The 24,658-nt window shown below is 40.3% G+C and overlaps 1 protein-coding gene across 32 annotated transcripts in view; it reads right to left on the bottom strand.

Annotated features, from left to right (window-relative positions):
* Positions 1-24,658, bottom strand: part of LOC134639848 (neurexin-1a) — a 253,513-nt gene that overhangs the window by 4,496 nt on the left and 224,359 nt on the right. For 21 of the 32 annotated variants that reach the window (XM_063491308.1, XM_063491307.1, XM_063491321.1 and 18 more), the window contains one exon: positions 10,374-10,461. In XM_063491308.1, coding sequence (XP_063347378.1) covers positions 10,374-10,461 — 88 coding nt within the window. The remainder of the gene's footprint in view (positions 1-10,373; positions 10,462-24,658) is intronic. The other 11 variants (XM_063491310.1, XM_063491324.1, XM_063491325.1 and 8 more) reach the window with 1 other exon arrangement.

The following is a 24,658-nucleotide window of genomic DNA, read 5'->3' as shown; positions in this document are numbered from 1 at the left end:
CTCTTCATTGACATGTTTTCCAGCATGGTTAGACTGATCAGCGGCCCAAGTATGCTTCCAATGCTATCCGACATTCAAGGACAAGCAGAGAGTACAACTGGGGGATTGAGTGTGACTGAGCGTTGCAACAGATTAGCTCTGCTTGTGACAAGCCCACTTATCCTTGCAGACAGGTGTGAAGAATGCTCTCGCCTTGTGGGCAAAAGCCACTGGTTGACACGGCTCGTCCCAAGCAAACCATCGCACGGGCATTAACGGTGAGTTACTTTCATATGTGCTATCTATCCTTTGTTCAGGGTCAGAAAAGTTGAAAGTGTAGATGACATAGCAGGTTGATGGAGGATAGAGGTCTTGATATGGCACTCTAGAGTTTTATATGAGACCTCGGCTGGCTCTACAGTGAGCTGACAGAGTCGGAAGGGTTCGGGAGGGAGGCAGCCTCAGACTGCTACATCAGGAGTGAGCCATGTGATAAAAGTATCATGGCGCGCTGTTCTTCCTTGTGTGATCTAACACCTCCAGCTCTGGGCTTTGTTATTTCCTCTTGCCAGGATCTGTTGATTGGCTCCCCACAGGCTGAGCTCACACAGCGACTTTACATTGGAAAGCTCTCAATTAACTGACCACAATCTGTCTTTCATCACTGAAAAAGTAAAATAAGTGGGTTAAGTGAGCTACTCATTTACTTTGACATTAATGGAAATCTTTCTATGGAGGGCTACAACAGCCCCCCCCCAAAAATGAAACTAAGTGAAAAAAAAAATTACATAAATGAATTAAAATGCCCCAAAGAAATAATAAAATAATTGTTGGCCTTCATTTTTTGGGATCAGGACATGCAGCCATAATTCTCTTTTAATTTGCTTATATAAAAATTATAATATGAAGAAAAATGCTAGCTTAAATTCCCCCTCACCCTCCATGACTGTGGTATGTTTGTGTTCCTAAATTCTGGGAGCTCTGCGCAGTATTTAAAATTTACTAGGACTCTTCTGATCTGTTGGAGCCACTCTTACAGCTCGTAATGCTCAATACTTTTATGGTGCAGAGAGTTGACCATTAAGTCAAAGGTTAACACTAAATTTAGCACAGTGCTGACACAACCATGTTTTGTCTAAAGCTATTAGCATTTACAGTAGCTCTTTATTTCACCTTTAGTCTCAGCACTGTCTATCAAATAGCCACCTGATGGGATCTTACACAGTCCACTAGACTGCCTTTAACACAGTGATGCAGCTCATTTGTTACCCATGTGCCTGACTGTGCCCCTGCCCGGCTACAGTGTGCCTGAACTCAAGTGGAGTTCAGATAAAGTAATGTCCCAGACCCAAGGCCATTGAGAAAACCCCAAAAGGACCTCAGTCAAAATGCATCTGCCTGTCTGTTCATTAGCACTCCATCATCTCAGAATGAAGGCACATAAACTGAGAAAGAAATAGCGCCTGAAACAAGTGTTTAAAATGATGGCTGCTCTTATGAGCTCTACTCGAGCGTACCCAAGGGTAAAATTAGACATGGGGAAAATGACCTTAAAGTGTGTCTAGCTTCATGGCAGCATTGCAGGGGTGTGCTTGTGAAGCAATGGAGGTAAACTCAGGGGGGTTAACTTTTGAAGGATTGCAGTTGCGTAAAAGCTGCCAGAATAACTCTCTCCTCTACGTCTCATCCCAGAGCAAGACTTATAGTTCAGTCTCATATCCAGACCATCATAAAGTCTTTGCTGTTTTATTTACAAGGACAACAGTTAATGTTCTAGTTATTTAGTCACAAATCATTCGCTTTCACCAGAGATTTCTCGAGAGGAGATGCACAAAAAAGTAAATAAATAAAATAAAAACTGAACAAAGAAGCAAAGATTTTATATGTGACCTTGATACATGAGTTTTAGTGGAAGAAAAGAAACAGCCTGGCTAAGACTTACTTACTTTGCCGTGCAGTGTTAATAAACAGTGCAAAGCGACTTTGAAGACTTTGATGCTTTTCTTTCTTCGGGCTTTATTTGATTGCATCTCTTCTCTTAATTCTGCCTGCATCCTTCAGTATGGATATATGAGCTTGCCTCTTGAAGATATTAGCACTGGCGCATAGGAAAATGTCATTTAAAAGCCGGAGAAGTGCCTGATGTGATTCTACTTCTCTTTGCCTGACTTCTTTGTGCCACATGCGCTCAAGGAGAGAAATGGGATCAGAGATTTTGCACTGTCAGGTGGGATTTGAATAAATGGTCCTCTTCAAAGACTATTTTTCCTCATTTGTCTCCAGCGAAAGGGTTCATTTGTTTGGTAATTTGCAACAGGGCAGGTTGATGGGGGCCATAGATGAAGGAAAAGCACAGCAGGGGGTGGGTTTACTTCAGGTATCTGTAAGACTTGTTGAGAGGTAATGGAGCAACCAAGATTATTCAAAATATATTGAACAGACAGGCCGGGCTTGACCTTTCATTAGCTTTTGTTGCTAATGGCTTCAAAGGGTTGTGCAGGGTAGACAAGGATAAAGCTTTTTTTCTAAGCGGATGCACAATGGCAAGGCTGTGTTAATGCTCCAATGGAAATGAATCAAAGAATGAAGTTATTTTTTTTTTATCAAGAAACTAGCGAAAAGAGATGTTGTGTAAACTTGGCCATCCGCAAACTGCAACAGCTGACAACATGAGCAACACATCATGCATCGTTGAGGGCTTAGGGAGGTGTGGCTGTAGGTTTGCCTTCAGATCAACCAGGCTTACAGCTGTTGGCATGCTCAGTGACACACTGCTGTTATTCAGCCAGATTAGTGTTATACCATCTTCTTACTTCACATATCCAGCTATAATCATGAGCTGTCAGAGTTGTCATATAGCCGGGGATCATTTTGCAGACAGGTCACTGTATCAACTGCAGCAGAGCCAAAACATTTATTAAATCCCTCTTGCCTCTTTAATTATCGGAGTGTCCTCAAGAAGTGATGCAAACCACCCTGTACTTGTGACATGCTGGCAGTATGCCTCATGACAGCTTGCATATATGAGTCTGAAGTGGCTCTGCGCACGCTGATGGTGGATGATGAACTGAGAGCTGAGTGAGCATGAAATGAAGTGAGAATTATTAAAAAGGTGTTTGATTTAACCCCACTAAAAGGTATGATGCAGTTTAAGCCTTTGCCAAGAGGGATTCCACTAAAAAGGCAAGATGAAAGAAGACGACTAAGCTTACTCAGCTTTAATGTCACAAGTCTGGAGTTCATCTCTTGATTAGAGAGGTAGAGTTCTATAGTGTCAGGCTATGAGGTCTCGGGCTCTATACCTACTTACCTATAGTGTATGGCTCTATAGCTAGGTAACATTGTGTCAATGTGTTCATACCTGTATTTTCTTTGATGATGATAACACAATCAGCTTTAAATATGTTGACACAAGCTGCTATGACAACTGTGTGTACAAAAACTGTGATTAACCACATTGTTGGACAGAAGAGTTCATTCTCACTAGCCACACCTAGGACTGATAACTGTCAGATCTGCTAAATCATGAAATCATTTAAATAATAGTGAGATGGGCTGAAAGATCTCAAAAAGCAACTCACTTCCCAGGAGTGGGAAGGTTCACCTACCAACCAAAATTACCTAGCAAAATTACTGCTAGAGCACATTAATGACTCATCCAGGAAGTCATAAAAGAACGCAGGCCTAACACCCCAATTAAGGTCAGAGTTCATGATTCAACAATATGAACAAGACCAGGCAAAAAATGAAATCCATGGGAGAGGTGAAAACCACTGCTGACTAAAAAAGGACACAAAGGCTCATTTGCCAAAAAACATCTTGAGGATGTCCAAGATTTTTTGGCAAAATATTCTGTAGACTGGCGAGACAAAAGCTCAACTATTTGGACGGTTTACTTCCTGCTACAGCTGCTATAAACAAGAACATCAGTCAAACGTGGCATTAGTGTACTTTTCACATTAATAAATCAAATCATCATTTAAAAACTGCATTTTGTATTTACTTGGGTTGTCTTTGTCGAATGTTCAAAAATCTCTGAAGATCTTAAACTTAAAATAAGAAATCAGGAAGTGGAGGAAAAACCTTTTTCAGAAAACTGTACATGTGTTTTAATAGAGACTATTTCTTATCCCCACAACAACTTAATGACCACCTTTAGTCAGATTAAGTCATACAGTTGTTAGATAGCAGGTCAACGAAAATATCAAATGCATGTAAAGATGAGATAATCTTTACATGCATTTTCCAGACTGGTACATTTTTTATTAATATTTGTAATCTCTTAGTTGCTTTTACTATGTCAATAACTGGCCTTTAACTGAGCAACTTTTCTTTTCTTGGTTAGCAAAGTCTTTCATGCCCTACTTAGACTCATAAACAGACACAATGTGTTATCATCAATGTCAGCACACCAGAAAGATGAACGGTGAAAAAAATAAAAGTAATTGAAAATATAAATACGGTGGGATCAGTAAAGAGAAAGACTGACAGTAAGTGTGAAATCCTGTTTTCTCTCAGAACACACTTCATTTAAAATAGGATGTAGAGAGAAGACTTGAATGGCATAATCCGCAGTGAAAGAGTGCAAGAAAAACAAAAATGGCAAAATTCCATAAGGCTGTCAGCAGAAAGTAGCAGACTATAGGAAAATAACAGCAACATGTTGGCAAAAAGAGTAGACGTGATGCTTGAAGGTCATCGGCGTTGTTCCCGGCTGTGAGCTACGATCACGTTCAATAGGCCTCCGGTTTCCAAAAAAGCCCCTTTTTTTCCATTAGTTAAACCATCTCTGCTAGTGGCAGTCTGTTGGCATGCAAGGTGCATGACACTGTATTCAGCAAAGGGAGAAATGAACACACACAGAGTTCCAGCTGGGTATGATTGAATAACCTATTAAATGTGGGCAGTGACCTCTTAAGCCAGCACAGTGCTCTTAATGTTTCATTAATCTCACAGCTACTTTTAAAACAATAATTTACTCTAATTTTTTTTCCTCCTGTCTGGGTGCATTCCAGTCATTGCCATGGGGTTAAAGAGAGTATTCATTTACCGTTTGATTTATTGGTTTACTCTATGTATTGTTTCCCCAACCATAAATTAAATCTATTAAAACAAAATGTCAAACACATTAGCAGCCGCTAATGTCACTGCAGAATGCTTGAGGATAAAAAAAAGAAAGAAAAAAAAAAAAGATGAGCGCGCATAGAGAGAAGAGGAAACTAGAGATGATTAACCTTAACCTGCCTATGGGCAATGTGCAGCAAAAGGCTATTTCTAGCGGAGAATAAAAGCACTCAAAGATTATGTGTGAAATGCAAAAGTCTGCACATACCACAAGTCTCACTGAGGCTGATGGTGTGAACCTAGATTTTGTTGGGGGGGGGGCTTTTCTCTTTCATACAAATCACATTTTACATGATTGCATGTTGCATAATTAATGACGGTAGAATGGTGGAAAAATAAAGGTGCACGGGTATAAAAGATAAACATCCAGCTGAGGCGTCGAGTGTTTGGATGTTTGGATATATCCGTCTACTTTTGTGCGCTCTCTCAAAAGAAGGAAAAAAACATTAGAAGTCAGGGATCAGAGAATCCTAACTTCAGAGGAAACATTGTGTATTCTGTCAGGTGTAAGAGAAACTTCCTCATGTTTTCCTCCATCATTTATTTATTATGAGGTATGGAAGGGGGGCTTTGTTCTCAAGTAATAATTAAAGGAGTCAATTTCAAAGCTGGTATTGATTTCTATGGGCCACTAAGGAATAGTTAGATTTTATTGGGTCGTACGCTTAAAGCTGCATGAAAAAAACAGCCAATTGTAGCTTAATATGTAACAGCTATTTTGTGTAACAATAAACATACTTCCCAAAGTATAATGCTACATTTGACAGCCAGATAGCTTAGATAGGTTCAGAGTGGAAACAGAAGAATAATCTAAAATTGAAACAAAGTATTTTCTTACCAACAAGCTAGATGTTTCCACCTGCCTTTAAGTTAGGGTACAACGGCTTGCAGCGAGCATTATCTTCATTATTTACTGTGATGACATAGAACACAGATTTATGTTGTAATCTGGCTCTATTACAAGTGCAATTAACCTATTTAATTTGAAATTAGGATTAATCCTCACACCCCTTTACTTAAAAAAATATCTTTTAAATGCTACATGTCAAACATTGTACATTATTAATTTCCCAACATGCATGTCTCCAATTCCAAAAAAGTTGGATTAATGTAAAATGTAAAAAAAAAAAAAGACCCCAGGAGGTAATGACGTGAAGTGAGGTTATTTTGGATTTGATGGCAGTCTCATTTTGTCTGATTCAAGATTCCAGCTGCTCAACAGTCCTGGGTCTTCTTTGCTGAATTTTTCATTTCATGATGTGCCAAATGTTTTAAACTGATGAAAGATCTGGGCTGCAGGCAGCACAGTCCAGCTGCTGGACTCTTCTGCTGTGAAGCCACGCTGTTGTAATAGATGCAGTATATAGTCTGAGAATCCGCTTGATAAAATGTGTAAGGCCTTCCTTGAATAAGACATGGCCTGGATGGGAGCATATATTGACAGACATGCATGTCTCTAAAACCTGTATTGTTAAGTGTTTTTCAGATGTGCAAGCCAACCCGGAGAAAATGGCAGCATTTCTGGATCGTGTTCATATACGACTTCTTTTCTGTATGACAAAGCTTTAACCTGTGTTTATGGATAGCACAAACAACTGTGTTTAACAATGGCGAACAACGATTTATGGATTTGCTCCTAAACCCATGTATTGATTTCTGTGACAAAATCATGTCAATTTTTAATGCGGTGCTTGAGGGACTGTGATCATGAGCATCCAATGTTGATGTTCGGCTTTAACCCTTAGTTTTAATTATTTACTTTACCGATGTATATTATTCAGAATTATTATTATTGTAGATATAGGTTTTTATAGATTGGAGAAACTCTGCCTCCTTAAGATGCTCTTATAAAAGCCAATCATGTTACTGACCTGTTGAAAAAAATCTAATTAACTACAAATTTTTTCTCCAGCTGATTTTTTACTACTCAAGAGAACATTTCCAGCCTTTTGTTGGCCCCCCAGCCCCGCTCACTTGAGATATCTAGCTGCTATCAAATTCAAAATGAGGTAATATTTCTCATAAAGAAGGAAAATTTCTCACTTTAACCATTCAATATGTTTCCCATACCCTATTGTGAATAAAATATGGGTTTATCAGATTTGCAAATCATTGCATTCAGTTTTTATTACATTTTACACAGTGCACAAACTTTGCTTTACTTGCTTTCAACCAAAAGGTGGTACAGGTAAAACAATCCTATCAAATCTGGTGACAAGAATTTAACTAATTTTAAACAGCTGCTAATTTTAAACATGGATTGTTCTCTCAGAGGAGGAAAAAATAAAATGAGGAACAAAGGCAGCTCCAGCATGTAATCATGCAACCTTGGATATGGGTCACTCTGCAGCAGCTGCCCTCCATCAACAGCCTGCATGGTGCCAATGAACAGGAGCTGGTAGGTAAGAGACATCCGTTTCATCTGACTTCATGTAGCTGAGCAACAACCTCTTTCATTAACTTTCACCATGAAAACTTGGTGCAGAATAATCAGTGGCAGCTTTCTACGCTGTTCAAGAGAATATTTTCCCACCTGCATCTGTGTTTCCAGCAAATAATTAGAATCCTTTGTGTCAGTCTTTAAAAGATTTTCTCGCAAGAAATGAAGGAAATTTTTGCTAAACGTCAGCATTCACACAATATTTACATATGAGAGAATTGGATTTTTTATCTTTATGGATAGTTTTGTTACTTTTCTTTCTAAGAAGTCAGAAAAACAGGTATCACATAGACAGATGGATTACGCTGACATTCAGCTGTGTGAGACTGGCTACCCAGTACAAGCATGGTCCCAAAGCATCCTCCTATTACAGATCAGATGAGCTGCAGCATCACGGAGCTTGTGTATTCCTCTGTGGTTTCAAGAAGCAGGGGGGAGGATTCAATTTGGTGCAGTATGATCTAATCCGAGTCCTGCTGGGCGATAAGCTCTGCTGGTAGCGATGGCTTTCCGTGGTTTCCGGAAGTAAGAGTAATAAAGCTCGGCAATAAGTAAGTTTACCTGATTCATGTCATTCAACAACTGACAGAGACTGCTGTGGGACAAGACTCCAGTAAGATGCGGGATGATCTAGAGCTGACCTTGGACCACAGATAGCTTGCATAATAGTGTTTTTCAAAGCTCGACCTCTGTAGATCACTTATACACCAACATTATCCTGCTGTATGCATACATGCGCTGTGAAGACAGAGAGATATCAAATGTGTGCGCATCTGGCCACTCCTTTGGAGATGCCAGACAGAAGAGGCTGTCAAGGTGTTGCATGAAAAATGATATATTATTGGCGTCATTAAAAGGAGCTGGTTGAACAGTAATATGAGTAAGTAGCACTTTATCAGCAACAGTGTATCCAGTTCTTTATGCACAGCAGCCCTGTCGGAGATGTGGCATGTGCTTGGCAGAGCGTGTGAATTGTTCTGAATGTAGATATTAATCAGGATACGGTGTTAGACAGCTGCCACCCTGGGAGCCCGCAGCTCTGGTGTCAAATCCCCTTCAGTGATCACAGAAGAAGAGGGATACTCTGCACTGGGAGGGTGTGTCCCTAAGCATCACACAGTATGCAATTGATGTTTTGGCAGATGCCCTTGTCACAGAATATCATAATGCGAGTGTGAATCAGTACACAGCTCAATCTCCTGTGTATTTTTTCAGAAGCAGCAGATACAGTGTTCCCTGGAAGGACCTGCTGTGATGCTGCCCAATCGGAATATCGCTCTGATGTATTGCAGGAGAAGAGCGAGGTAAAAGCTAATCTCGCTAGTAGAAAACCAAAGGAACAGGAAGAGGGACAGACTAGAAAGTTGATAGTCTTTGCTGTGGGGCACACATTAATTTAGTGGACGTTTTATGACCACATTCTGATCGATAGCACATTTAGATGGAGCGTGGGGCCTTGGGTCTGGACTTAATTGTTCTCTGTGCTTCTCATCACTTCAGAATGCATTTGAAAATCCTTCCATTCAAAGGTTACGCTTAATTGCCCTCCATGTGTGGCGAGGTAAGAGATTAAAAGTTTGCTAGCATTGCAGGGAGCAAACACATTTATAATATTTGTCCGAGTAAAGCTTGGGAGGAGCATTTTCAATTTCAGGGAGAACAATAAGTGGTACCTTTTTTTTATGATTATTGTTTTACACTTATCGGGGCTCTTCAACACACACGGTCAGAACCCAAAACTAAAATGTGTTTGTTTATTTTATGAAGAGCAACACATGACATGTGCCTCAATCACAAACTCCGAGGGTGGTTATGTGCAGCCATTGTGAGCAGTACTGCATGAGAAACAACAGGATGAACTCCCACTGCCCACTGTAGAATTTAATTAACAACAGTGGGGACTCTTTGCACACCTGTAAAATTCAGCCTTCCCCAACTCTCTGGGTTTACCCTCTTTGATTTCACGTGCTGGAGCCCTGCAGGTCTGATAATCACAACTGTGTGCGTGTGTGTGGCCTTTTTTGTTTTTGTTTTTTGAGTTTATTAACAGACGCCATGAGCCGATGAAGAAATTAAATGAAAGCACAGTAACAGTGGCTGGTTTGACGCAAAAACGCAGAGTTTTATTTGGGCACGAGGTTCTTTGAGAGCATTGTTCCAAACATTTATTAATGTTAGGTGGGTTAATGTTGATGGATGGAAATCGTGGAGCAACAATTATCAGGCTTATGAATCAATTAAAAAAAAACACACACACACTGATCAGGACACGATGAAGCAAGTTCTAAGTAATAGTGCCAGATTATCCTCTATTCATTCAGACTAAATCTACTGAGTGTAACAAATAAATGTGAATGTGTCCTACCAAACTTGTAGCAAAAAACAAACAAATACCATCTCTTTCTCAAAATGTTTAACCTTTGAAGGCAAACCTTCCAAGGTCAGACAGTGATAGATCTCTACCCTGAATCTATTCAAATAAGCTAGTTACATTAAAATGCCTTAAAACATGAGTCAGCATGAATGAAAACCAGTAATTTTACTGCATTTATAATTTAGATTTCAACAAACTACTGAAAGAGCTACTGTATAGAAATGGAGCTGCCCGACCCAACAGACTGCCTGCAGCTTGCTGTATCACGCAGTCAGCGGTAGCCAGAAGAAGAAAAAAAATCAGCCTCTGAGAAGTGTTTAAGCTTTAACTAAACTCCAATCTGCTCATTTAAACACTACGTGTTAGCCTCGAGTGCCCTGGTGGGGGTGAACTGTTACACACAAAGACACACTGACACACCCAGAGAGAAGTAGAATAAAAAAAGAGATGACTAACCTAACCCACCTGAGCTCGGCTCACAGGGATCAATGTCCTCGTCATCGCTTGGACACTCGGCTGATGCCACCAGCAAGTCGTCAGTTGTCTGAAAAGAGAGAATAACACAGAGGAGTGGTGAGGGCACGGAATACTTAGCCGCATCTATGGGCTGAGAGGACTCCCACTCAAAACTACCAATAGCTGCGTTTCCATAGAGTTAGGTTAAAGAGAGCCAGGCAGTTGAGATGTGAATACAAGTGGCTAAACTAAACTTTTGGACTGCTGAAATCATCTGTCAACACAGGCACGAGCTCCCCGGCACTGTAGCAGCTGCTACGCTGCTTTCCAGGAAGCGCCGTCTTTACATAAATGAGATCAGATTATTGGGGAACAGTGGGGGCTGAAGTTCACGGCACAACTGTCGACTCACATGCTCAATTTGCTTTTCATTGTGTAGCTTTGCATAGCCCTTCAAGTGATTGCTGAGAGCCATCACAAAACACCTCTGACATTTAGAGGACAACCAGCCATGAAAGCTTAAAAAAAAAGGACATAGGAAAACAAAAGCCAGCTCAACAGAGGCTTAAATCAATATTTTCTTCTTTCTTTCAAAGCAATTCAGTATCTCTTTTTACAAAATAAGGATCCAAAATAAACCAAATCGTGGCATCTGCTGCCACATCGACTCTTATATCAAATCCATTTCAGACTGCTTTCAGCGCACTTCCTCACCTGCCAAACACGATACATTTTACCATCCAGGAAAATGGGAAAGGGCAAACAATAGACCAGAAAAAAAGTACACTGTAAAACATTATACTGCAATGTTCTTTTATAGTCTTGCTTCAGGCCATTTGATCAGCTCGGCGTTAAAGGTCATTTCATTTAGGCATGGCGGCGTCTTCAGGGCCAGGTTGGATTTTTTTCTTTGTGGCGTGCTGCTAAGCAGAAAAACCTTCTCTTTTATATGTGGCATTACATCCTCACTTATTCTTTTTGCACTAATAATTTTAAGCCTTTAAGTGTACTTCCTGACAAGCCTTACTTTGTTCATACTGCAGGGGTTCGCATGTGTGACGGTGACAAACCAGACAAAGGGGAAAAAATGGGCGAGGAATGAATCAGGGTCCTAAAAATGAAGACAGACTTTGGCTTTTATCGAATTTGCTCTCTTATTTCACCGATGCTCTAATGCGCATCAAAATATTTCGGCAAGTTGGATTAGTATCGACTCATCTTAAGGAAATTAAAGGTGATGTCATTTTGCTTAACATCCATTTGGCCGCGCATAATGTGATTCTATTGCGACTGTAACATCGTTTTGACATTCTGAACATGGACCAACATCATCTTTACATAATAGACCCGGAAATGATAGATCAAACCCATTAAGGAAGTTGTGGCGGAGGGCTGCTTTTGGTGCATCTGTGCTGGGTGAGGCCCGGGGAAGCCGTCCAAATGTAAATTTAATTTGCTGCGCATGAGGCTGATATACAGTGTCGGCCATCCAGATGGCAAAACCGCCGGATCCTGGAGTGCCACATCCATCACTTCAGCCTTGTGATTTGTTTTTCCTGGCGGGAGATCTTGACACTCTGCACTCACTGGCAGAGGTACGGGAATCAAGGAATCAATACTGCCTCTCTCTTCCCACCTCACCACTCTCTTTTTCTACTGCTCACATCCTTTTTTCTCCTTTTGCTCTGTCCTTTAGGTTTATTTGAAACCAAGGAGGAGGAAGCGATGTAATATGGGTGTACTAGATGTAGGTTAACTCCCCATAGGATAACCTAAGCGGAGGTGTATGCCCGTTCATATTTATACGTCTCTGTCTCCTCATTCAGGCTAGAAGGATATATAAAGGGGGCTTAAACTACATCATCACAGTGAAATCCACAAAAACACAAGGTCGTTTAGATTTCCATTACAAACTAATCTTAAAGACATAAAGTCAGTTTTTTGATGACATGGTGTCTTTTGTTTTGTTTGTAACTTTTTGGGCATGTCACTAAAGGGTTCGCAAATGAACAAAGTCTGATTTAGACTTAAAAATAACAACTGACCCTCCAAGGACAGCCAGGAGGATGTATAAGCCACGTCCATTTTTTTTTTCAATTAATCTTGTGTGTGCTGGATGTGACGTATGGCTCTGAATCAAAACTGAAATAAATTCACATGTTACTGAGCATCAGTCTGCCATCCAGGATTAGTGTGTAGGTCAGCATTTTGATGTGGTCATGACCTGGTTGAAATCCAATAACATTAGCAATTTATGGTGTCCTCCACCAACGCTTGCCTTCTTTTTCACCCGTGACAATTCAATGCGGGCTATGTGAGGGGCTTACATGCAATTTAGCCACTGTGATGAAAAGTGACAGGTAGCCTGGCTGAGAAGCCAAAAAAAACCCCAAACTGAAATGTCAGTATTTTATTTTATTTGTTCCCATATCTAATGGATATGGGTATCCCTGTGATTATTTTGACCATTCGAGGATTTTGAGTTAAAAATAACGCTACTGTGGGTTTCCTCGTCGAAATGGCATCTCCGTCTGAAGATTTCTAGAAACACTGTGGGCTTCGGGAAGGGGTTCATTAGCTCAGGAGTGTCAGGTGTACTGATGCAAACAGCATCATGCCCAAAGGAAAGATGCCCCAATAGATAAGCGTATAAACAAGATGCGCCTGTAGTTCACTTTATGAAGGTACTTCTAAAATGCTAAAAGCAAAGGCTCGGGGCTTGGAAGGCATCATTAATCTAGCGGTAAAGTGCTGAAGCCACGGTGAACCTACAGCACAGCTCATTTATCTGCCTCTGCTCAGAGCACACTTCTATGAGATGTACTAAGAAAACCTGGGGAGACAGTTGGGACCATGAAAAACACAAAAAGAGGAAGAAAGAGAAACACTGTCAAGAGAAACCTGCCTGTAGTGTTCATACCAAAGTGTATGAAAATGTTGATCGTTTGTAAGTGCAGTGCCATTTCCACTGCCTTAGGTGCCGCTGGGAGTTTTATACACAAATACATCTTGCTAAAGCTTTCAGAGAAGTAAAGCTATCGACTGACCTTGGCTCATGCACTGATTGAACCATCAAAGAGGATGCGGACCAGGAAATTCCAAACTGACTCAGCCAAAGGCACGTTGGTGCCTTCTTTAGCAGTGTCATGCCGGTTTTCGATCTTTGAGGATTGATAACGGTCCACCTTAATGAGATGTCCAAGCCGAGCCGTGCTCTGCATGTGCTTTCTAAAGCTTGGTCAGCAGTCTTGTTCCGCAGGACCTCTAGTTATTTACAACCACACAAACACTAACTTTTTCTGTTCCTTCAACTTCACCATGGTGTATAATCCCAATCTCTAAAAACTACTATATGGAGTAGGTTGCCTTTCTATATTTGTACACATCTAAATAGAATTCCTGTTTTCTCCCTCTTAATCCCAGCCTGTGTGGAGAGAAAGAGAGGGTGGGAGGGATGGAGGGGAGGGCTGCTCTTCAGGGAGGCTGCTGTGTGCTGCTGCCCCAGTGCTGGAGAGCAAGAGACACCTTCTCTGTGATAACCTGTCGGCACGTCTCGAGGGAGAGCTGCGGGTTTTCACATTGTTTTCTTTCTGGTCTAATTTGATGAATGCTCTCTGGCACACAACATGTCTCTTTGGAGACAAGCTGAAAGTCAGGAGGACACTGAAGGCATCTGAAGGGTTTATCCAAAGCATGCCTCCGCTGTCCTGGTAATGTATTCCACTGAGGATGCTTGCTGTTTTCTGTTCCCTTTCTGTTTTTCAGTATTTTCCCCAGTAACTTTTTTTTTTCTTTCCATTATAAGCTCTTATTTTGCAAATCTTTCTCTCTCCCTTTTGTTTTTTTACATATAGTCTGTTGCAAAAATAAACCTGATATTTGTTACTGAGTGTCCGTAATCTGTTGCTTATTAAGATCTGGTCTTAATCCAAATACTTTCTTTTTTCCCCCAGAATGCCAAAAACAAATTTTTATCTTGATTAAAATATCACAGAGAAAACATTGCTTTGCTACACATAATCATTGCACACAAAAGCTTTGCTGTTTGTTAAACTGCACAGAAACCTGCAGATTTTCCCTCATAACTAATCTTCGCCTACATCTGTTCCTTCATGCTCATATTGCATGCGATCCATTAGATGCAAGCAACCTACTGAATAACAGTTCCCATGGGCTGTCACTATTTTCAGATAAGACCATACAAGAAAGAAACCACTGACAGCAGAGGTGGATTGTGTGAAATTCTCTCTACCCGACAATACTTCTTCTAGTTTTTGTCATACTACTTAATAAGAACACTTTATTCCAATCCAGTCTTTTATCCCAACAAAGTAGGTTTTAATATTTTTCAGATTATAAAAATTGAGCTTCATATTTTGAGAACATCAGTATAATGCAAAACAAGAATTTCACCTTTTTTAACCTTCACTTAGTTGAAATATAGAAAGACTACCACAATATTTTTTCATGAACTGCAGGATGATTTTTTTCTTCATATTTTCAGTCAAACCAGCAGCTTGCAACTGTTTGTGGTACCAAACTGTTAAAGAGGGGAGGGGGGGGGGTCTCTTAGGGGTGACATGCTTTATCCCATCCCCCTTCAACAACCATTGGAGGATTTCCAATGACATCTCAGTAGGAAAAACCCCCAAAGGAGCCCCACTTGGGAAGCTTTGCAAAGCACACCAGCTGTTTTAGAATATGTCATAAAGAGTTTTATGAGCATTCTTGTGAGGCATTGACATTTGATGTTATCCCTTGCTTTTTAAATACATAGATGTACTCACTTGTTGTGACTTACATGCAAGACAAGCACACAGGGAATAATAGCACAGCAGTCAGATTGTTCTAATATTAATTTCCACACTGAACTCACAGTCGACCCAAAAGTGACTGTTTTATGAATATATATATCTGAATATGTACTGTGAGCCCATAGGCTGTAGCATACACTGTGAGTTTTTGAAAACCTGCTTAACTGCACATGAATAGTGCTAATAAAAAGCCAGAGAAGCCAAGAATGATCAATAGCTATTTTCTTTTTTTTTTTGGGGGGGGGGGGGGAGATTAAATGTATAGTTAAATAAAATCAAACACAAAGCATCACACAATGTTTAAAAGACGAAAGCCTCAATCAGTACAGTAGACACTTCATCCCCGGGCCACAGACCGGTACCAGTCCGTGAGTCATTTGGTACCGGGCCGCGGGAGTTGAGGCTCGGGTGTGAAATTTATGGTTTTCAGGGTTTTTATCGGTTTTTAGCATTTTGGTTTTTTTAATCATTTTTATCATTAACTCGGTTTCCCTGGGTCTTTTTTTCTTCTTTTTTTTGGTACCGGTACTGGTTTTATTTTGTTGTATTTATCCGCGACACAGTAAAGGCCGGACATAAATTGTCGGACATAAACCGGTCGGTGGTGCATAAAAGGTTTTGGGACCTCTGCTTTAGTGTATACAAACAAAAAGCGTATCCTAAAGAATCTGAAATCAGTATTGTCTGTATGATCCTGCTCACAACAATGTGCAATTATTTCCCGTGCTCACGCTGACATGCTTTACACTGACAATGGCCTGCTAGGGTCCATAACTGACCAGAGTTGTTGTGTGCACAGACTAATTGGGAGGAGTTTGTTGTCCTAAGCTTCAGTCTTGCAGCAACACATCATTAGTGGCGCAGTGAAAGAGGTGGAAGAAGGCGATGGGACAGCAGATAGAAAGGCCTCGTAGTTAGAAATGGGATGAGGAAATTACTCCCCATTCTTACATTGAGCCCAACGCACCTAAAGGCTCAGTTGTTCAAAACTACACAGTATAAAACTCAAGTAATGGCTAGTACTCTTTGTGATCCAGGCACATACTCTGTATTTACCCATGGCAGATATCATACTGCAGCAGCAGGTCTTATCAGAACGCCTGATGACATCCAAGTATCTAACTTAGCACCCTGGAACTAGGTCGATGTTGATGAATAATTTAGTCCCAGATGCTCAATAGATTCCAACTGAATAATGAAGGCGTGTGGGCCTCTCAGACTGTGAGTTCAGCTCAGTGTATTGCCTGGCCTTCGCCCACACTCTTCCTACTGCTGGCCTGCCAAGCTGTCAACCTCGTGGACTCACACAGATACAGACTCACAAGGCTGAAAGACAATGGAATGGCATTATCACTATTACAGCTGTGCAGCAAACACTGGTGTGATAGGTACTGTATAAATTCTGAACACCGTGTTCCTGACATCTTGATCCCTTTGCTTTCTCTTTAACAGCTATTTAAGAAAGGCGCTGACACAAGGGTTACGTGGTGATGCCACAGTTTGCCACCGTGCCTCACAGTATAGTGATGAACAAAAGAGAACAAATACCTAAGGAAAAAGTGAGCTGTTTTTCGATATACAAAATGGATATAAAAATATACAATTCATTAATGTTTTTAGGCAAAAGTTAATTTTAAAAATATATTCCATCCTCATAATTTTATGCTAAACAAAACTGCCCTTAAAAGCAATTCCGACTTTTTAAACATCACCTAATTTAATGAACACAGAATCAAAGTGTCACATCGTGTAATTGTTCAAAGTGATAAGCAGTAAATAGAGACATTATTAAAATACTTTTTTAAATGCGAACAAGATTTGTAAAAAAAAAATGACCTTACAGGACTTTTTAACTATGGCTTTGATTTGTTGTATATTCCATAATGTAAAAATTGGCTGTGGTGGTCAGCTGTCTTTCCTTGCTCTGTTTTGAGACGCTGTGCATTTTTGAGAGAAAGGCTTTGCTTTATTTAAAACGGAGCAGCTGCTGCTGCAACTGGACCTCGGGCTGAGTAAGGGAGTGTCATTAAAAAAAGAGTGGTCAGAGGCTCTCCGTCTCCTCCCCTGGTACCCACATGTTCCTGTCTTGCCATACATCTTCCTCAAGGCTTACAACGCTGCATCCCAGACAACTGAACAAGATGCTGGGAGGCAGCTTCACCCTCCTGGTGCATCCACAGCATGCAGTGTGGAAACACGAGTACAGCGTCACATGGAGACGTGCACATATTCTCAGTTAAGATGAACTCGGAATAGGGATTTAAAAACTTTTATTTGGTTATTATTAAGGCATGCATGTTAGTGTTCTCATTGCATAAGGACAGTCAAGGGGATGGACATATTTAGCTACTAGAAAAGCAATGAATAAGCGAGCAGTGGCAGGTGAACTGGGAGTTCGGTGTATAGAACTACAACAGCTTCTGCTGTGTAAAATACAGGCTGCATTTACGAGAGTGATGTGCAGGAACACGAAGGAGCTAATGTGTAAAGTGTAAAGGTGTACAGTACAAGACAGTGTAGATATGAAGTAATTACAGAGCTGCTTTAAAATGTACACATGCCTCTGCCCTCATTAAACATACTCCCTCTCAGGGACCCGAGAACACTGCAGTGTGATGACTCCTTTTAATGTGGCTGCTTGAAGGCACCGCTTTGTAGATATTCCTCAAGTCCCCCCCCCCCCAGGACCCCGTTCTGCTTATTTTCCAGAAACAGTCATCTGCACTGCCCTAATGCAAATTCAGAACTTACCGCGATATGGCTCAGCCACCAAAAAGAACCAGGAAAGTTGTGGCTGCGTGGGAGGAGACATGAAGTCCATTTCCCAGTCAGTGTCTGCGTCACACTCTCACCATGTCAGTCACTGACTCAGAGTGAACCATGTGTGACTGGTGCCTAATTCATCCCCCCAGACAACATCAGACATTCTGCGCGACGTATGACAAACAGTTGATATTTTGATTCCAATTAAACATGGTGCTTATTATTTATTACTGGAGACGTATAAATAATGTGCACACAATATGGACGGATGCCTGTAGTCAACTCACAGCGCTGAGAGAGCGCATATTGAGCCGCTGCCATGTAGTAGACAGCTCCGAGCCGATTACACGGGAGAAGGCTGGATGCCTTCTGTTAGCTACATGCTCTAAATGATAAAATCTTAATATGATATTCATAAGACACTATCTGCTGCTATCTGCCTCCTACGCTCCCCCCTCATGTTCTCTCATTTCTTCTTTCTCTTGCCTATGCATAAACAGAGCTCCATAGAAGTATATTACATGGTTGACTTTGTGCCTCCCCCTTATCCTTGCTTTCACACTTCTCAGATAAATGAAATCTGTCTGCACTGAAGCATTTTTCCCTCTGGATGCCCTGATATTTTCGTTATCTGAAATCGAATCTGGAGCTCTGTGCGTGTCTCTACCTCGCCTTGGTAGTAATCTGGCCTGAGAGCAGGGAACTGCCCAGGAGGAATATCATACACTAAGGATAAGCTGAGGAATGAGGGAAGCATAACAATTACCAGAGAATGGCTTGTAATCACGGTGCTTTCTATCTAAATGCTAACCACAAATGCTTGTGATTTTGGGGAACGTAGTTTGTTTCAATCCGAAGAGACCATACGATTCTTCATTTTCATGTTTTCCTCAAAGTCTAAAAATAGATGGCAAAACTAAGCGTGTGCCTGTGCGTGTTTTGAGAAAGCGAGTGCAGGAGTGGGAAGAGATACGCAGCTTGGCCACAAATCACTGCCTTCCTGACTTTACCTGCATCTTGACATGCAGTCCCAGTCCCTCATGAGGTGACAGGAACAAATTTGTCATCCTAATATAGATGCCATCATTGCTGAGATGAATGTACTGAGGTCTAATTCCCAAGTGTAACGTTTGCAAAAACATGACATGAGGAAGGAGGAAGAGCAGCTTTGCCCTACAACAGCACACCAGGTCACCTGTAGCTCCCAGAGAGCATCGTCATAATCTGATTCTTGTACTCCAGGTGGGGATTTGTCATTCACAAAGGGGCGAGCGCAAGCGCTACAAGCTAATGAGCGAGGCTCTTGTTCGGCACAAAGGAAACAAAAACCACACTGCAATAAAAATCAGGTGGAAATCGTTTATGAACTCTCTCAAGCACAATTGATTTTTCATCACTAATCCATCCCTGCAGCAATGCTGTAATGCCAGAGTTCAGGACTGCAATTCATGGCTAGATTTTCTCTTAATAAATTATCAATTTTTTTTACTTGACCTGTCATTTCCTGCAGCTCTCGGCCTGTAAAGACTTTATAGTTTGCACAATGACTGCACACAAAGGGGAACAAATATCTTGAGTCTATCAAAAGATATCATAGTGTAATGGAAATGTAAAAGCACTTCTGTGGTAGTTATTGCACTTTGTCGAGAACAACTCACACAGAACATCACATCTTCTTTTGTGCAGATTAAAACATCCAAGATTGGTCTTTTTTTCCCCCCCATTTATGGTATTTAGCTTTGAGTTTCTTTTACATACACAAAAGTATTATCAATCTTCTGATCTTACTCTCTCAAAGAAAACAAACAAATCTAGTTTTCAAAATGTTAAACTCTTACTTCAAATGAATTTACCTCCTTCCCGAACCAATTCCTCCATTCTCCATTGCCCTTTGTCTCATGTCCACTTGTGTGACAAGCTAAAAGGCTTTATCTGCAGGCATGCAGCGTTCTTTATTTTATTTCTCTACCATCTGGAATTTGTCTTATCTTAATTTAATCAGGTAATGATATTACTTCATATTGTGTTCCAGTCCATCCCTAAACTGCCTTTATCGTACTTATCAAGTGCCAAGATGGCTGCTCCCTGAACACAGCTAGCCATCTTGAAATTGAAATGTATACAATATGATGCTAATCTAACCCTCGCTGTAGCTGTAGACTCAATTACCAAACTGTTATCAAGTTTAAGGTACACTGCATTTGTTTTATACACCCGAAAGGATAATTTACTGGCTTTATCCGAGGACAGAGGAAGCATGTGATTTCTCTTCGGTGAGAATGAAAATGTCAAATTTGACTAGCACTACTTGCATTCATTAATAAAGGAGCTTTTATGGATGCGCGAGCCAGTTTGTGCCTAACACTTTCTATTTGCTTTTGAGTAAAATTACTTTTAAAAATAGAGGGAGCTCAGCATAGCTCAACGAGCAGTTGGCACAGAGCTCGTGTTCATGAATGTTAATGTAAACCAGCTGATCTCCGAATCTTGCAGGTGGGGGCAACACACTGTAGGACAAATTTGTCTCTTGTGTACAACAGTTTGCCTAGGACTATATTCTGTATACAAATCATAAAAGCAAAGGTCCTAAGAGACAACAATGTGGTCTATAAAACAAGCTGTAAAGCTGTCACAAGAGCCAGCCTTTAACAAACAACAGAGACGACATTCACACTGCGTAGGTTTCATTCTTGTCATCCAAACTGTCTTAGTGGAACAATCTGTATTTCTCAGCACTGCTGGCAGTAGTGTGAAACCTGCAAAAGTAAACATGCTTTCTTTTTTTCATTCTTTTAATAACGGCACAATGATGAACTTGGCTGAAACAACTTTAGAAAAAATTCAAAATAAATCATCAAAGGAAGACGCGACGTCCTGTCTCAGCTGGCTAATGTGACGATCGTCTTCCTGGTGCAGTCGAGCCTGTCTCTGCTGTCAGCTCTCGAATAATACAAGCATTCATCAAATCAAGCCAACACGTGTCGACAAGCTGGCATGTACCCCCGATAAGGTGGACTGGATCAGTGAGTCACATGGACTCTACAACACAATGTTGAAGGGCAGTTTCTATAATAGCCCCCGGTGAGCGTGAGATGATGGATATGGTCTGTTGCTGGGAGTGAACGCCACGGGGTTCGGGCCACTGCAGGTCCACGGCGTTACCTTCTGTGCCATCTGTCAGCACTGGGTGGGCACAAAACCATGATGGGGTCTGGGGCAGCGCACTCCAGGACCACCAAAAAACAACAGGCAACTGACTTTAGGGAGAAGGTGGGGGAGGTCAGGAACACAAACAAGTGCTGCAGAGGAGAGCTGTCCATCTCCACATCACGTGTTCAACCTAATTCTGCTCTTGTGAAATCGACGGAGTTGTATTATCCACTAGAGCTTTTCCTTTTATTCCATAGTAGGTGGTGGTAGCAGATTTTTTTTAATAAGATATAGAAAAGATAATAAACTTGGAAAAATCAATAGCGTACCTGTCAGTGAAGTAAGATCTTTGATACCTATTACTTTATCCTCAAGCTTATAGTATCTCGGTAGCATGACGGTCAATCCCATATATCTGCATTGCAGGGGAAATCTTATCCCGAGGATGTTTTCTTTCTCTGAATAATTGAACACAACCTTACAGGGCACTGACACTCACACTAAACACTGCAGTATGTTTGTAGGTCCATGAGACAGTTTGGTTTAATATCTGGAATGAAATAAGACTCATCCAACATGGCTGCACTGTTGCTGAATAATCACTCTCCTTTATTAATGTAGAACATCCTCTGTTTCCTTAGTAACCTCTCAGTTTTCTATGCATGTGTCTGTTTTTCTAATTGAAAAGCACAAATGCAAAATTTAAGGGGGGAAAAAAGGGTTGGCTGGTTTTCATTTTACAATGAGATCTGCCTCTAGATGAGTTGAAGGAAACAGTTCCACTTGGTTAAGAAAGTGACAAACAATTCCCGATACAAACATGAAAAGGAAACTAGATAGAAAAAAAATGTAATTATTTTACAAATCAGTAACTTCCCATTTGTTTCTACCCAGTCTCGAAATATCAATAAAAGAGAGAAACAGGCTCTGATTAGGTATATTGTGTGAAGATGTAATTACTTTTCATAAAGATTTAAAACTTCAATGAGCTGAAGTTTTGTGAAAAAGTCATGCGTAATATCTATCTGATACTGTAATGATAATGTTTTATTTATATTTATATATGTATACGATCCATTGGCAGTGGATCCACATGTGTAGCATCCCTACATCTGTTTGAAAAAAAGCTGCACAGATTTTTAAGTAACTGTTGTATGAATTTACTAGTGCTTAAAGAAATGTAACTTAAAAAATAAATAATATCCCATGTTTGACATCAGTGACATTAATTTTACAGTAGTTGCACTGTGAAAGCCCGTCAATCAAAAGCAAACTTACTATGCTGTTGTCAGCGTGTGCTGCTTCGTAACGTGCGAGAGACAACTGATGACCATATCCCTTTTAGAGAACACGGCCAGGATAAAAAGCAAAATGGCTGATTTCATAACAGGCAAATGGACTGATTACCTACTTTGACTATACAAATGTAATACACTCTAAGTAAAGGCTCTGCTTTTACAGGCTCTGCTTTTTTTCTATTATTCTATTCCCACTTGTTGAGTGTATTACTAAACCTTAACTTTAGCACTGCTTAAGAGGACATACCAAACTCAGTTTAAACATGTTATATTAAGTTATATTTATACAAATATATTCACGTTATAGTTATACAAGTTATTCATGCTATGTAAAATGTAAAAGTGAAATTACATTACTCTAGTATTAGCAGCCTTGCACTAGCTCCCCCGTGCATTAGTGAATCTAATATAAAGTGGCACTGATTGTATTTAAAGTCATGAATGGACTTGCACCTGCAAATGTGGTAAATATGTGCATCCATACACAATTTTTGATAGATCCTTAATGTCTGCTTCCCAATCACTGTACAAAACCATTTTGTCCTTGCGCTGTCGTTATTCCGAGACTCTGGAATAATCTCCCAAGTGACCTGAGACAAGCATCAACTGTGACTGTCTTCAGGTCTAAGCTGAAGACACCTTTTTTGTCAAGCTTTCAGAAACTGCTGATCTTTGAAACTCTATGTGGAGAGAATATTAGGAAAACTTTAATTATTTATTTTTACTATTTATTTTATGCCTGTATTGTATAGCACGTTGGTTTTAAGTGTGCTATATAAGTAAAATGTACTTACTATATGCCAGAATAGTTTGAATTTGTTATGGAAAGAAATGAAACAGCAACAGTAACATTATAGCAGTATATAGTGTTTTCATAGTGCAATGAAGTCTGTTTCAGTGTAATACAAGTAAGTCATGTTTTCCACTGAACAGTGAGCAGTAATCAAATTCTACACAGCTGCAATTCTTCTCTTAAGAAATGCTCAGACGTGATGTTCCACCTCCGTCTTCTCCATCATAAGAACAGCAACTGTTTCTGGTTATGGGAAGCTCCAAGTGATAGCTTGTTATGGCTCTTGTTGTTTATTCTTTGTTATAAAAGACCAAAAAAAAGGAGTGGTAAGTGACCTAAAAAAGTTTAATTTTAATACTGGTGCCACATCAGCTTCATTAGTGCACCGAGAGAAAAAAAAGGGCGACACAGTGAAATACTTTCTCATCCCCGTTAACTGGACATTTATGATCTTAAACTGGGATGGGAGCTGTAACATGAAACTGTGCAATTGAACTACTGATGACAAATTTCAGACAATTGATTCAGAATGATACCCATATTAAGATTTATAAAGACTTATTCGAATTTATATAAAAAATGTGAAGGCAGTTATCATGTATCTCAAACTAAATGAAGACAGAAGAACAAGATTTAGCATCATTTGCAGGATAATTAAAGAAGCACAATCTCAATCAAACTCCAGACTTCTGTCTGAATAGGGACACATGCATGATTAGTCTTAAATCTTGGCTTTAAAGACTTATTCTAGCCTCAATTTGTAAAACAATTATTCCTACCAATATAAACCACGCCTTGAGGTAGTAACAAACACAATAAAGACACATAGCGCAAGGATGTTAATTAAATAAAAGAAGCTGCAGACTGAGCAGTCATTGAGTAATAAGTTACAGAAGATTTTTCACCGCAAGATTTTTGTAACACTAAGGTTATTATAGTGTGTTCTGTGAGAGTCAGCAAGGGAGGCAAGAAGGTAGCCAAACACCGCACTAAAGGTGTAGCAGTGCAGCATGTCAAATCTTCGATTATCCCTGAGAATTATAGCGAGGTCAGGTTTTGGCCCCTTGTCTCAGGGACCAAGATAAACAGAGCCACTATAAGCCAGTTCAGCTGGAACTGAACCATGTGCTGTGAGTGCAAATGAAATGGCCCACACAATGTGTTTTGAATGTTCCTCGCTTCCTCTGAATGGCCATTACACCCACCTCACCCAGGGTTAATTCAGAAATAGTGGGGGCAATTGGCTATTTGGTGGCAATGATGTGACATACTGGCCATTCATTCTCCCTAGGAACAGGCTATAATCTGCATTTCTTGATTTTTCACCAGCAACAAGCTATAAAACTGAAATTGTACAATGCAAAAAGGTTATGAAAGAAACATAGCAAGCGTGAAATGTCATATGACATCCAAAATTACTGCTATGTTTCTGTAAGGTTTTCCCATATCTGATATTAAAGGTCCCTA

This window comes from Pelmatolapia mariae, linkage group LG13 (genome assembly GCF_036321145.2).
Source record: "Pelmatolapia mariae isolate MD_Pm_ZW linkage group LG13, Pm_UMD_F_2, whole genome shotgun sequence".
In the NCBI taxonomy this organism is placed as follows: domain Eukaryota; kingdom Metazoa; phylum Chordata; class Actinopteri; order Cichliformes; family Cichlidae; genus Pelmatolapia; species Pelmatolapia mariae.
The sequence above is the reverse complement of the archived record's forward strand: the minus strand, read 5'-3'. Positions and strand labels throughout refer to the sequence as shown.